At 38.2% G+C, this 13,660-nt stretch overlaps 1 protein-coding gene across 4 annotated transcripts in view; it reads right to left on the bottom strand.

Moving 5' to 3' along the window:
- LOC113053980 (inositol hexakisphosphate and diphosphoinositol-pentakisphosphate kinase 2) overlaps positions 1-12,145 on the bottom strand; it is a 34,214-nt gene extending 22,069 nt beyond the window's left edge. For 2 of the 4 annotated variants that reach the window (XM_026219160.1, XM_026219162.1), the window contains exons 1-7: positions 11,797-12,144; positions 10,393-10,449; positions 9,281-9,550; positions 8,604-8,799; positions 8,154-8,244; positions 2,453-2,538; positions 529-683 (exon numbers count right to left, since the gene is read on the bottom strand). In XM_026219160.1, the coding sequence (XP_026074945.1) occupies positions 529-683; positions 2,453-2,538; positions 8,154-8,244; positions 8,604-8,799; positions 9,281-9,442 (690 nt within the window). In that variant the 5' untranslated portion in view covers positions 9,443-9,550; positions 10,393-10,449; positions 11,797-12,144. Of the gene's footprint in view, positions 1-528; positions 684-2,452; positions 2,539-8,153; positions 8,245-8,603; positions 8,800-9,280; positions 9,551-10,392; positions 10,450-11,796 lie in introns of all 4 variants that reach the window. The other 2 variants (XM_026219159.1, XM_026219161.1) reach the window with 2 other exon arrangements.
- Between the last annotated feature and the right edge of the window lie 1,515 nt (positions 12,146-13,660).

Raw genomic sequence — 13,660 nt, 5'->3', positions numbered from 1 at the left:
CTGATAAACCGAAACACTACAATAGTGTTCCAAATTTTGTGATAACATAAACCTTTCTGTAGGATTTCATCTCATTATGGTTCTATCGTCTTGTTTTTGAATATTTATTTATTTGCACCTCACTACTAAATTATTAAACACAAACCATGCCAGTGTTACACAAGCTATTAAGCAGCTCAGCTCCTAAAAAGATCTGCATGTTATGTTATTGAGTCTCTGTATAATGGAAACCTATATCGTATTATTTTTAATAAATAAAGGCTGCAACTTCTGAACAGTTACACAGAAAACCATGCAGTGTTGTTCTCCAAAACAAACATTCAGACAAATATAGTGTATGTATCCAAGTCTTTAGGCTTTAAACCTTCAATTTGTGTCCTATTTCTATAAAAAAAATAGACCTGATTGAACAAATTAATGTGATTTAAGTCTTAAAACATATTTATGAAGTATTTTTTAAATCAATTGATGTAATGTGGTGTGTATTGTGGAGCTGAAGGGATGGATTGTGACTCATGATGGTCACACCTTGCGGAAGAGCCGCTGACTGCCTCCTCCTGCAGATGTGGGGTAGTAGATGTAGACATTGTGGTCCTCAGCACTCACTGGCTTCTCCACGAAAGGCTTCTGGAAGATCTCCCCATTCACCTCCACGTGGTCCTCTCCCTCCACCAGATTACATTCTACAAAAACATCACAACCTCATGAAACCCCATGAAATCGTTCACATTAGAAACAGGATATTTGGGTAAAACATATTTTGAGAGACCAAATAAACATGGTCAGGTTCAAAGAGAAGCTCAAGCAAATACTGCTTTATAAAAAGACAAAAGTAAACAAACAGGCAGCAAGAAACTGAAATCGCCTTGATTTGATTGAATTCAATTGAAAAGTGCATACATAAATTCTCTCAACAAATCCTCTAAACTACAAAGGTAACCTGCAAACGTTTTACTCATTATTTATTCATATTCATGAACACACATGTATAAGTAGCGAATGCAACTCCCAATAATTATCAGAGAAACAAAACCAAATAAAACTGATAATTAGTTATTTTTTTTACTTAACATTTTTTTATAAAAAAAAAAGTTAATTTCAGTAATTCTACTCAAATTGTAAACTTGTGTATTAAATAAATTCAATGCACACTGACTGAAGTAGTTTAAGTCTTTAGTTATTTTAATTCACATTTAACAAAAACCCACCAATTCACAAATTAGAATATGATGTCATGCCAATCAGATAATAAACTCAAAACACCAGCAAAGGTTTCATGTGCCTTCAAAATGGTCTCTCAGTTTGGTTCACTAGGCTACACAATCATGGAGAAGACTGATCTGACAGTTGTCCAGAAGACAATCATTGACACCCTTCACAAGGAGGGTAAGCCACAAACATTCATTACCAAAGAAGCTGTTCACAGAGTGCTGTATCCAAGCATGTTAACAGAAAGTTGAATGGAAGGAAAAAGTGTGGAAGAAAAAGATGCACAACCAACCAAGAGAACCACAGCCTTATGAGGATTGTCAAGCAAAATTGATTAAAGTTTTTGAGTGAACTTCACAAGGAATGGACTGAGGCTGGGGTCAAGGCATCAAGAGCAAACACACACAGACGTGTCGAGATTTACTGAACCACAAACAACATCAGAGGCGTCTTAACAGTCTGTGATGATTTGGGATGCAATGTCATCTGCTGGTGTTGGTCCATTGTGTTTTTTGAAAACCAAAGTCACTGCACCTGTTTACCAAGAAATTTGGAGCACTTCATGCTTTCTTCTGCTGACCAGCTTTTTGAAGATGCTGACTTCATTTTCCAGCAGGATTTGGCACCTGCCCACACTGCCAAAAGCACCAAAAGTTGGTTAAATGACCATGGTGTTGGTGTGCTTGACTGGCCAGAAAACTCACCAGACCTGAACCCTCAGAGAATCTATGGTGTATTGTCAAGAGGAAGATGAGAAACAAGAGACCAAACAATGCAGATGAGCTGAAGACCACTGTCAACGAAACCTGTGCTTCCAGACCACCTCAGCAGTGCCACAGACTGATCACCTCCATGCCACGCCAAAATGAGGCAGTGTTTAAAGCAAAAGGAGCCCCTACCAAGTATTGAGTACATGTAGAGTAAATCTGATGAAGTATTCTAATTTGTTGAGATTTGTTGTGAATTGATGGGTTTTTGTTAAATGTAAGCCAAAATCATCGCAATTAAAAGGGTTTCACAATCTGAGTTGAATTACTGAAATAAATGAACTTTTCCATGACATTAGATGCACCTGTAGGCTCGTGTCTCATTTGTAAGTATCAGCTCAATGGCACTTATGTCCTATAAACTACCTGAGAACAAGCCACTGTGATGCAGATGCTGTAAACACATTATCTGTCCGCTGGTGCCACAGGCTTATTTTATGATGTCCAAACTAGGACAGTGTGAGGAGTTAACAAACCTTCTGGTCTGGCAGGATCTCTGTTCAGAACCGCAAAGCGGGGGAGCTGTATTCCCTCGGCCTTCAGTATCTGATACACCTCCCTCCTAAACACAAAAATATCACATAGGAATTTGGATTTTATGTGTGTAACAAACAAACATTCATATAGCATACATTCATATTGTTTTTCATATAGCACCCATGCACAGTCTTCTTTAAAGTAATTTAAATGGTGCTTCAAACCAGTTTAAACCCTTTTTAACCAAAATGTCCCTCATCATTTACTCAGCCTTATGTCCTTAAGTTTAAAAGAGTTTTAGTAATCTCCAAAACATAAATGAAGCAAAGAGTGTCCATTATTTGATGTGCTCTGTTTAATAAAGTGAACATCATAAAACAAATTAATTTGTGTTTTAAAGAGGATTGCAAGTTGCATGAGTTTGGAACGAAATTAGGATGAGTAAATGTTAACTTAAATGACAATAATCACACAAGAGAACCACTGTTCAAAATATCTGAAGTGCTGCTGTTGGACACAAGGCTGCAGTGATGAGTATTATTTGTGTAGTATAACTTGTGTATTGAAGACAATAAGTTGATATCGAGAACATTTTATACACAGTACTGCCAGTGCAGACAGATCTATTTTCACTGGAAGAACAAAAACAGTCTGGACTACATTTCAGGACTCTTGAAATGCCACTAGGCCAACCACATTCAATAAATCAGTGTGCACTGCATCAGCTTCTTTTGATTTCTCTTATCGTTCAGAACTAAAAAGAACCAGTTGTTTCACTTGTCAGTTGTGTGAGGAAGAATTACTGTGAGAGACAGTTAGTCATGGATGCATGAAGTTTCTAAACCAAATCAAATGAATACATTTATCTCTTTAAATGATCACTTCTGTTGCAGTGATGACCGCTCCATGGGCAAACGCTTGCATGCATGCTGCAGCTTGCTGTTGACCCCAGTTAAAATGCAAACATTCAAACAAGTTTTTCAGGACCTTTAAGATTTTCTCTCATTTACCATGTACTTCACAGGACTGGACAATTTGTCATCAACAAGCAAGAGGTCTGCTGTTTTGGATATAAACACAGCTGTGATGTAGCCATAGGCACCAGGTCCACTTGCCATTGATATTTAGACTAACAGCACAATTTCAAATGTGATATTGCTTTTATTAACAGGCCAAATTAAGAAGTGGTTAATATTGTCTTGTAAGTTGATGCATTCTCTGTAAGTAGGGACCATGACAATCACCCATGCTAGAGGAATGACATACAGGTGCTGGTCATATAATAAGAATATCATCAAAAAGTTGATTTATTTCACTAATTCCATTCAAAAAGTGAAATTTGGATATTATATTCATTCATTACACACAGACTGATGTATGTCAAATGTTTATTTCTTTTCATTTTGATGATTATACCTGACCACTAAGGAAAATCCCAAATTCAGTATCTCAGAAAATTAGAATATTGTGAAAAGGTTGAATACTGAAGACACCTGGTGCCACACTCTAATCAGCTAATTAACTCAAAACACCTGCAAAGCATTTAAATGGTCTCTCAGTAGTTCTGTAGGCTACACAATCATGGGGAAGACTGCTGACCTGACAGCTGTCCAAAAGACGACTATGGCACCTTGCACAAGGAGGGCAAGACACAAAAGGTCATTGCAAAAGAGGCTGGCTGTTCACAGAGCTCTGTGTCCAAGCATATTAATAGAGAGGCGAAGGGAAGGAAAAGATGTGGAAGAAAAAAAGTGTACAAGCAATAGGAATAACCGCACCCTGGAGAGGATTGTGAAACAAAACCCATTCAAAATGTGGGGGAGATTCACAGAGTCAGTCTTTTGTTCGTTACCTGGCTCGGCTCTGTGTTCATCTTCAGTTCTCTCTTCACATCAGTTCAGTCAGTGTACTGTTTGAGTAAATGAATTACTCCGGGATATTGGTTTGTTTGAACTCAGAGGGAGTGTCAGCCACATTAAAAAAGTTAGCAGCTTAAGTCATTTGTGGATTAATGCATATTGGAGACGCGAACCGGTTAAAATGATTCAGTTCGATTTGGTGAACTGGTTCAAAAAGATCCGGTTACATCGAGTGATTCGTTCGTGAACACAGACACGGAAGAGAAGACAATGCTGAATAAAGTCATAGTTTTTGTTATTTTTGGACCAAAATGTATTTTCGATGCTTCAAAAAATTCTAACTGACCCTCTGATGTCACATGGACTACTTTGATGATGTTTTTCTTACCTTTCTGAACATGGACAGTAGACTGTACACACAGCTTCAATGGAGGGACTGAGAGCTCACGGACTAAATCTAAAATATCTTAAACTGTGTTCAGAAGATAAACTCACGAGTTTGGAACGACATGAGGGGGAGTCATTAATGACAGAACTTTCATTTTTCTGTGAACTAACCCTTTAAAGTTTTTTTTTTTTTAAATATATCATAACACAAGCATCACTTAAAAGTGGTCATATAATGCCCATTTTCCACAAGTTGATATGATTATTTAGGGTCTTAATGAAAATTTCAATTTTAGTGTAGAATTTTTTTTTTTACCCAGTCAAAAACAGCTCTTTTCAAAACACACTGGTTTGTGTAATTCTCCTTTAATGCTAATAAGCTCTGCATACGTCATACGGTCAGTCGGCTCGATTTGAGAAAGGGGAAACATTTAACGAGATTACAGAAAAAACACTTGGTGGATTTTTATCATAATAGGGTGGTTGTGTACACATACTGCCAACACACATTTCAGTTCAAACTACTTGTAAAAGTGCATGTAGCATTAAATGACCCTCTTTAAGTAAAACAATACATTTATTTTGTGATTTTTAATATTATTATAATAATTTTTTTTGTTTTGATTTTTCATTTTATTTAGCTCTTAAATTACAAAATTACTCCATTGACTTTCATATATGTGTGCATTTATATTTGGACCACACTGAGATTGTTGTAAAGGCTCACCACTTTATTTATGTGTATGTATGATCTCCACTGTGTTATATTTATAGATTTATATTGGACAATTTGTTTTTAAATTATAGTCTCAACCATTAACAAAAAGTCCCATAATCAAAAAAGTTACGATATATGTAATAGTTTCTTTGCTCAGTATAGACGGTTCATGTGAGATTATGTGCAGAACTGAAATCATTGAAACACGCTTAGGGGATCTGAAACGTACTTTGCTTACTCTCAGTTTGAATAACCACTTTGTTCCCTTTCAATACTACACTCGTACTTTTGGTTCGTGCAGTGTAAAAACATTGAATTATGTTCTCGCAGCTGGAATCGAGACCTCGCAGCACAGCTCTCAGGCTTCGCCACAGAGGGAGTGCTCTCCTCTCCTCTTCTCTCATTCTGATAAGTGTCCCTCTGCTGGTGCGAGTGATCTGATCTCATTTGGGGGAAGTGAGGATGAGCTGCTTGATGACAGCACGTCATTACCAGAGTCGGATGTAGAGGAGCTGTTGGGCTCTGTAACTGACTCCACTCCATCTACATCATCCGTACCCAATGACGCCAATGACGAGATGGATGCAGAGTTTCTCCATATCCTCTCAAAAGCATTTGAAGAGCTGGGCTAAAAATGGTCTCCACCAGAGGAGCCCCCTCACACCCATCTGGATGAGTGGTTACTGCCGGGGCACCGCCAAGCCCCTCGTCAACATCCCTCTCTGTTCTTCCCGGAGGTCCACGACAAGTTCACCAGATCGTGGAGTGCTCCCTATGTGCCTCTGCTTCATCTGTCCTCACTTCCACTGACGCCGCTGAAGAGAAGGACTATGATAAGCTGCCTCCCCAGGATGAGTCAGTGGCGGCGCACCTCTGCCTGCTCACCCATCTAAACCATGTAAGACCCCTTCAGCTCTCGCCTACACCTCAGCTGGACTGGTGGCTTTGCTGTTTACTCAATGGCGGTCCTTCAGGTCTTTCAGGCCAAAATCTTTGCAAAGGGCTCTTCGGTCCGGCAGCCGAAGGATTCGCCGGGCACTTCACGGAGGCACAGAAAATCCTCCCAGGATATGCAACATTTCCAGACCGCCCCACATGCAGCCTCTCTTGGACCTCTTGACACCCCGTTAAATTCTAGGTGCAGAGGGAAATGTGTTTTGTGCCAAAAACAGGTCCATCTAGACACCTCTACGTCTTCAAGTGGTCTTTTTTCTCCACTTGGTGTATAAACCGCAGCAAAGACCCTCATACTTCTGATTTGACAGCGGTGCTGTCATTGCTACAAGAGCTGCTGGTTAAGAGATGCTCCCTTACTCACGTTCAAAGTCTATGTGGCGACTAGAAGCGGTCTCTCATGCCCCTATTGCGGGCCAGTCAGTGGGCAGAAACAGCACAGTTATCCGTTTCTTACGGGGTGGCAGGAGTCTGAATCTCCCTCGACCCCCTACAATCCCCTCATGGGATCTGCCCACTGGAGCCAGTTCAGTTTGCAAACATTTGTTCGCTATTGCTAAAGACTGCGCTGCTTTTAGCAGTGGCATTAGTAAAGCCAGTATGGGAGCTGCAGGTGCCCTCCATTCAGGCCTAACGACACAAAGCTCATCCTGAAAACAAGGCATGGTTATGTAAGTAAAGTGCTCTCCATTTCATTCAGAGCACAGCACATTACGCTCCCCTGAAGAGGACAGAAAGTCATCTCTGCTCTGTCCTGTCAGAGCTCTGCGAATATATGTTGAGTTTTCAGCTCCTTATAGGCGATCGGACCAGCTCTTCATTAGCTTCAGTAACCGCACCAAAGGGCTTTTGGGCACAAAGCAAAGACAGCTGGGCCTCGTCGTCCACATTTGCAAGGTTTTATAACCTGGAAGTGGTCCTTTCTGCTTGAAGAGACACATGCTGCATGAACAGATCTGGCAGAGAAGCCTTGGCCGTATCACGCTCAAACTCTCTAGCATCAGTTCACCAGTTAGCATTCCCATATCTCAGGGAACCAGTAACCGAGTATGTTTTTCATCTTAATAAACATAACCAAGACAGTCTTCACTTTTGAATCTGTAAAATGCAATAAATGATTCTCAGCTTGTTCTGTTTCTATGTACTCTACAAGTTAAAAACAATTATTTGTCATAAAGACAACACATATAAAATTAATAATGATGAAATTCTAGAAACATGGATGCAGCAGTTTACCCCATTTTGTAGAATAAGAATAAGTTATATGCTGCCCCCCCCCACACACACACACACAAAGAATAAATATAAATAAATTTGTCCAATAACTACAATTTTAATCAGTAATCACAGTTACTAGGGCTGCTCCGATCACGATCGGCCGATCGTTAATGCGCATCTCGTCAGTACGGAGAGAACAGAGAAGCTTCGCAAATAAACGCCGAAAATGAAGTGGATTTGCGCATCTTCTCTATTAACAACGGCTCTGTGTAGTAACAGCTGCTCTATGTGAAATCACACACCTGAGGGAATTAACCGCTGATTAGAAAACCGGCTTTACTGACGAGATGCGCATTAACGATCGGCCGATCGTGATCGGAGCACCCTAACAGTTACAATACCTGGGAGAACCTGTCTATCAAATATATTGAACAAAAGTTTTTCCAGTTGTAAAAGCAATAAAATATAGCTGCCAATATCTTTTGCATTAGAGCTGGAACAAATCAAATGTGGTCATTAAACAGTGCAGTAAAACGTGCAATACAATGAAGACATGAAGCTCACCTGTCCTGAATAAAATACTGAAGATCCAGATCATTGATAACAAAGGGATTCCTCAGCTTCTTATAAGCCACAGCTTTATCCAGTGGGAATCCTTCAAAAAACATGTAATATACAGAGAAGATATATTCACAAAAGCAGGTTCTTATCGAGAGGGAATTAATACATCTTCACTCTTGTTCTCAATACAGTAACTGACTGTGCCTGCAATCGTTTTAATGCACACCTTTGAGCCAATCAGAGGTTTCAGACCATGGTATAAATTAACAATTCACATTCTACACAAACTTCACATCATTTAAATTATTTTACAAATAAGGGTACAACTTAAAATCATTAACCACAATTTGATAAAAATGATTTCAAATTTAAACCATTGTTTCAGAATATACTGTACAGTAAACACACTTGTTTGTAATGCATCACTCTAAACACAAGCGGGACGTCACAAACCTTTGGAATGGAAAGAGATGAGACAGTCACAGAGCGGCCAGTTTTCCACCGGCTCATTCAGAACCACTTCCTCTTCAAACGTGACCACAGTGATGTATTTGAACAGACACAGTCTCTCCAGGATCTCCTTCATAGGTTTGGAATTTGACTTCTTAGACATGGCACAGATGCCCACCACGATCTGTCTCTCAGGAGGCTGCAGATAACAACACACATCTCCAATTAAAATCCTTTCACTGGTTTGAGTTACAAATAATGAGGATAAAGTGTTAATTTGCGTTAAAAGAAATGTAGTGCTCTCAAAGGATTAATTGCGATTAATCGCCTCCAAAATAAAAGTTTTTGTTTGCATAATACATGTTTGTGTTATGTGTATATTTATTATGTATATATAAACACACACACAGAATATATTTTGAAAATATTTACCTGCATTTACATATAATTTATATTAGAAATATATTTAATATATAAACATACATGTTTATGAAATATATACATGCGTGTGTGTATTTGTATATACATAAAACAGTAAATATACACAACACACACACATTTATTACGCAAACATTTTGGATGCAGATTTTTCTCTCTCCTTGATCTGGAAAACTATATTTCACTAACTGTCCAGTGGGCCGAGAGTAATACGCATCACTTCGCATCCCTCGTTCACACACCGAATCATATTCTGCATCGTCTCGGTCTTCATCCTCTTCTTCCAGGTTCTCGTACAGGCAGTCGTAGCCGAGCACTCTGCCCGGATCCAGCAGCTCGTCTCCCTCGCCGTCCTCCGCTCCCACAAAGAAGCGCGGGTGATCCAAGTCCTCGTGCACAGACATGCTCACCACAGACAGCTGTCAGTCACTCACAGAGGATCATGTGAAGCCCCCTCCAGCTCATCTTCACCGGCTCGCTCTTTAACAACCGCTGACTCAGGCACAAAGCTTCTGAAAGAGAAAGCTTTAGGTTCACCCAGGCTGCATTTACTTGATCAAACACACCGTAAACAAAGTAATGTTGTTAAATATTCTATTTTCACATTAATCTGATATTTTTGGCTATGTAATATTGTCAGTGACAAATTTAGTATCTACTATAATGCAAAAAAATGTTTTTATCTGGTTTAAGAGTGCAAATAAAATCAAGTTACATATGGTTTGGAAAAAGGACTAAATTAAATGAATCAAAAACATAATGGAACATCAAGTAAAACGGCATATATGTGAGTGTACACACCTTTTCCAAAAAATTACATTTTACAATTACAAGTGACATTATACAACCTAAACTACCCTTATCTTGTAATAAAAGTCAAATCACCTGACATTTTAAAAGGATAGCTCTGTTATGTTCCATAAAAGATGACAGTTCTCTATTTTGTCCCTTTACTGACGTACAAGGACGTACTGACCTTGGCACACTGCCACGTGTGTAAGTATCATTTTAGTGTCAGGTGTTTATTCTTTCTTCAAGTTGGTTGGAGCACAACTTTGTTGGTTGCACCACGTGAATGATTTGGTACACACCATTTTTATTAAAAAATGAAGTAGTGCAGTATTTTTGTTAATATTATTATTTTAATAAGGCTTTTTGTTTATTTTTTTAATTGGCATAAGGATATTTGTATCACCCTTATATTTTTGAATGATCTCATCTCTAAACAAAAAATATTAATACACAAATTAAAAGCCATGTTCAGAAAAAATTCAAGTAATTATATGAACTGCAGTTTTATTTTATATGCAAACAACCCATTAACTATTTTCTGGTGAATGTTTAATGGACTCACCACCCAGATGTGTCAGAGTAATCCCTGGAAGACCACAAGTTCAGAGTTACTAGTGACCTGCAAAAAAAAAAAAAAAAAAAACCTGCTTAAAAGATGTAGACCTGGGATAATATATATATATATATATATATATATATATATATATATATATATAAATTGTTTTAACTATTTACATGCTATGTGCTCATATTTTCAAAAGAGATGGCACTTCTCTAAAGACAAACACTAATGATTATGAACAGCATAACATGCACTCAATAAGATAAGGCAAATATTTGACCTTCTTTTCTGCAATCAAACTAAATGTAATGACAGAGATCCACGTAGAGTCACTTTATCATGGGAAGGGTTCAAGGTTCCTAAATCTAAATTATTTTTTTATGAGGACAAGGGCAGTTTTTTTCTAATTCCCTTAATTTACAAGGCTGATTATCTCTGGTGTGGAGCAGACAGGAAGTTGCTATCATATTAGATACTCTGTGCCAATATCTTTCTGTAAAAAATAGTTTAATAGACAATTAGATAACCTGCGCAAAACCACGATCATATTTTGTGCATGCTTTGTGCAGTGAACAACAGCTAATATCTACAAGTTGCTCTGCTGTACCAACACAGTTAATAGCTTAAAACAATTAAGGAAATTAAAAAAGGTCAAACAAACAACAACTTTTGGACCACTTGAGATGGACTGGCCTTTATATAAACGAAACAAAAATACAAAACATTGATGATGAACAAAAAATGCATACATATGTATTAATTATTTAAATCACATACATGTTGTCTCAACTATCCAAAGGAAATGCTGAGAACCCTGTCAATTATCTGAGAACATGAACAGAGATCTGCCATAATCCTCAGACATCTGTCACTGACAAGTCAAGCCAAGTCACCTTTATTTATATAGTGCTTTTAATAATACAGATTGTGGCGAAGCAGTTTGCAGTATTAAATAGGACAATAGTGTGTAAAACACCTGTCTGAAAACACACTACATACCATAACAACACATCTCACACACACACACACACACACACAACACAAAAGGGAACTGATGCCTTATTCCCTTACACAATACTAAACAAATACCATAAGTATCAAATAACATCCCCAAAGTCAGAAAAACACCATAACTGGGTTTTAGTTAATTCATTGTAAAAGAACGAATATTACAGATATTATATTAGACCGTTTAGAAGATTTGATACACGTTACTTTGACTGGCAGCATATATACATGTAATAACCTGACCTACAGTAGAGATTAAGTCAAATACATTAGTGTGGCAGTGAAAGTCATGTGCACTTTGATGGCTCACTTTTAGCAGCTAATGATATTTCCTGCAGAAACAAAACACGTGCATGATGTTAGAGATGATCAATAGCAAAGACGTTATATTCCTACCTGCTCTAAAAGAGATGGAAGTGAAGTCGAAAGCTGAAGGCTGCTATGTTAGCTGTTCACACACAGAAATGTTGAATGAGGAAAGCTAGCATTAGCGTACATGCTAAAAGCAACGGCAGCAAATATCATCATCACTCTTCAGCTAACGGGCACAAACACAGTTGAGCTCATTCTGAATCTGATCTCCTGCAGGCCTCAACGATTCTCCACAAAATATTTATTACATCCATCTGCATAACTGCTGCATGAGTGTACTCAAGTTTAGGCTTTAAAAATAAAAAATAAAAATAAAAAGTCAAAGTGGCGTGGCGTGGCGTCATTCATGACGTCACCGCGAGGGCGGAGCCACAACGAAGGTGGACGCTTATCCACCTCTTTACCTGATTGGTTTAAAAATCGAGTCGGATTGGTGATGGGGTGGTTCCCTCCTGGAGGAATGACCTGGCAGAGTACAACATTTTCCTAGCTAAATTTTACATTCACAAATGTGAATTTTCTTAATCCTCTTTTTTTGAGATTTAAACATGAAATGAAGATGTACTTTGAATCTATTGAGTTATCTGAAAACTTAAAAGCTATGAGAACAGTGGCTGTGTTTAAGGACTTGGCACTTAATCTGGACTGAAAGACTGAAGGAACTTAGTCTGGACTGAGGGTCTCTGGAGTATGGTTGTAATGTAATGACAATAACTGTTGTTAATGTTTTTGTGTTTGTGTGTGTGTGTGTGTGTGTGTGTGTGTGTGTGTTTTGCTGTTATCTTCTAACAAGCATTTAATAATAATAAAAAAAGTGCAACATGTTCCTGGATCAACATCCTTGTTGATCCTGAAACAACATTCCAATCAACCAATCAGAACTGAGATAACTTCTCAGGAAATATCTGTTTTAGGCTTGTAGGTGCTTCAACACAACATTGTTAATCACCTATTACTTTGTAAGGTCCAGGCACTCGGCCCAAGGAAGGTATCCGGTGCTGGATGAAGGTTTCCTGCGTGTTCAGTCTTTCAGCGCGTAGAGTTATTCAGTTTAGGTTAAACACTAATCTGACTCCATTGTGTTATTATTTAATCTGACTCCATTTTAGTATGACCTCGAATTTAGGTTGAAATGCAAATTGGTTGCATGCCTGTTTAATCAATATTCTTCTGACATTTGATTATTCTAGTTAACTCTTTGTTTTTATATTAACTTGTTCATTCGGATGCTCATGTTGCTAACAAGGATACAACGTAATCTATTAGTCTATAATTACAGAGTAAAACAGAATAAAATCAAGTGTAACAATTTATAATCAGTCAGGTAAATATGTATTTTGCCAATTACATATCCAATTGAAAACACATCAAATCATATCAATACAAAACATTAAATTCTCAACGATAAATCTAAAAGTAAAATTTGCATACCTGGCCTTAGAAAATACATAGTATGAAGTGAAGAGACACACAACACACCACGGGCTTTCTGGCTAAAGAAATCGCCCTGATCCTCTTTCTGCAATCGTTTAAAGATTTCAGACCAAGACAAACATCCCCCAAGATGGAGAGAGGAACTGACCATTGGAATTTGCATTAACTCAGGTCCCAAGCCTGGGTGGTTTTACACCTCAATGGGAACAGGGGGTACCAGTTGCACCGAGACATTTCAAATGATACTAAACATGAGTGTTAGTTCACTTGCATTGACGTTTTCATGTAATCATTTTGAGCAGACTGAGTAGAAGGAAGAATGGGTTTTAGGGATTTAAAATGAAACAAATGGCCGGAAGGGGAGGAGGTCTCCTGCACCTCCAATCTGTGGGGTGTCTCAAAGATGCCCGTGTATGTTTGTATTGTCTGTTTCTCAGGAGATCAAAGTATCTCA

Source organism: Carassius auratus, chromosome 35, assembly GCF_003368295.1.
Source record: "Carassius auratus strain Wakin chromosome 35, ASM336829v1, whole genome shotgun sequence".
In the NCBI taxonomy this organism is placed as follows: Eukaryota; Metazoa; Chordata; class Actinopteri; order Cypriniformes; family Cyprinidae; genus Carassius; species Carassius auratus.
This window is presented reverse-complemented; position numbering and strand designations above follow the sequence as displayed.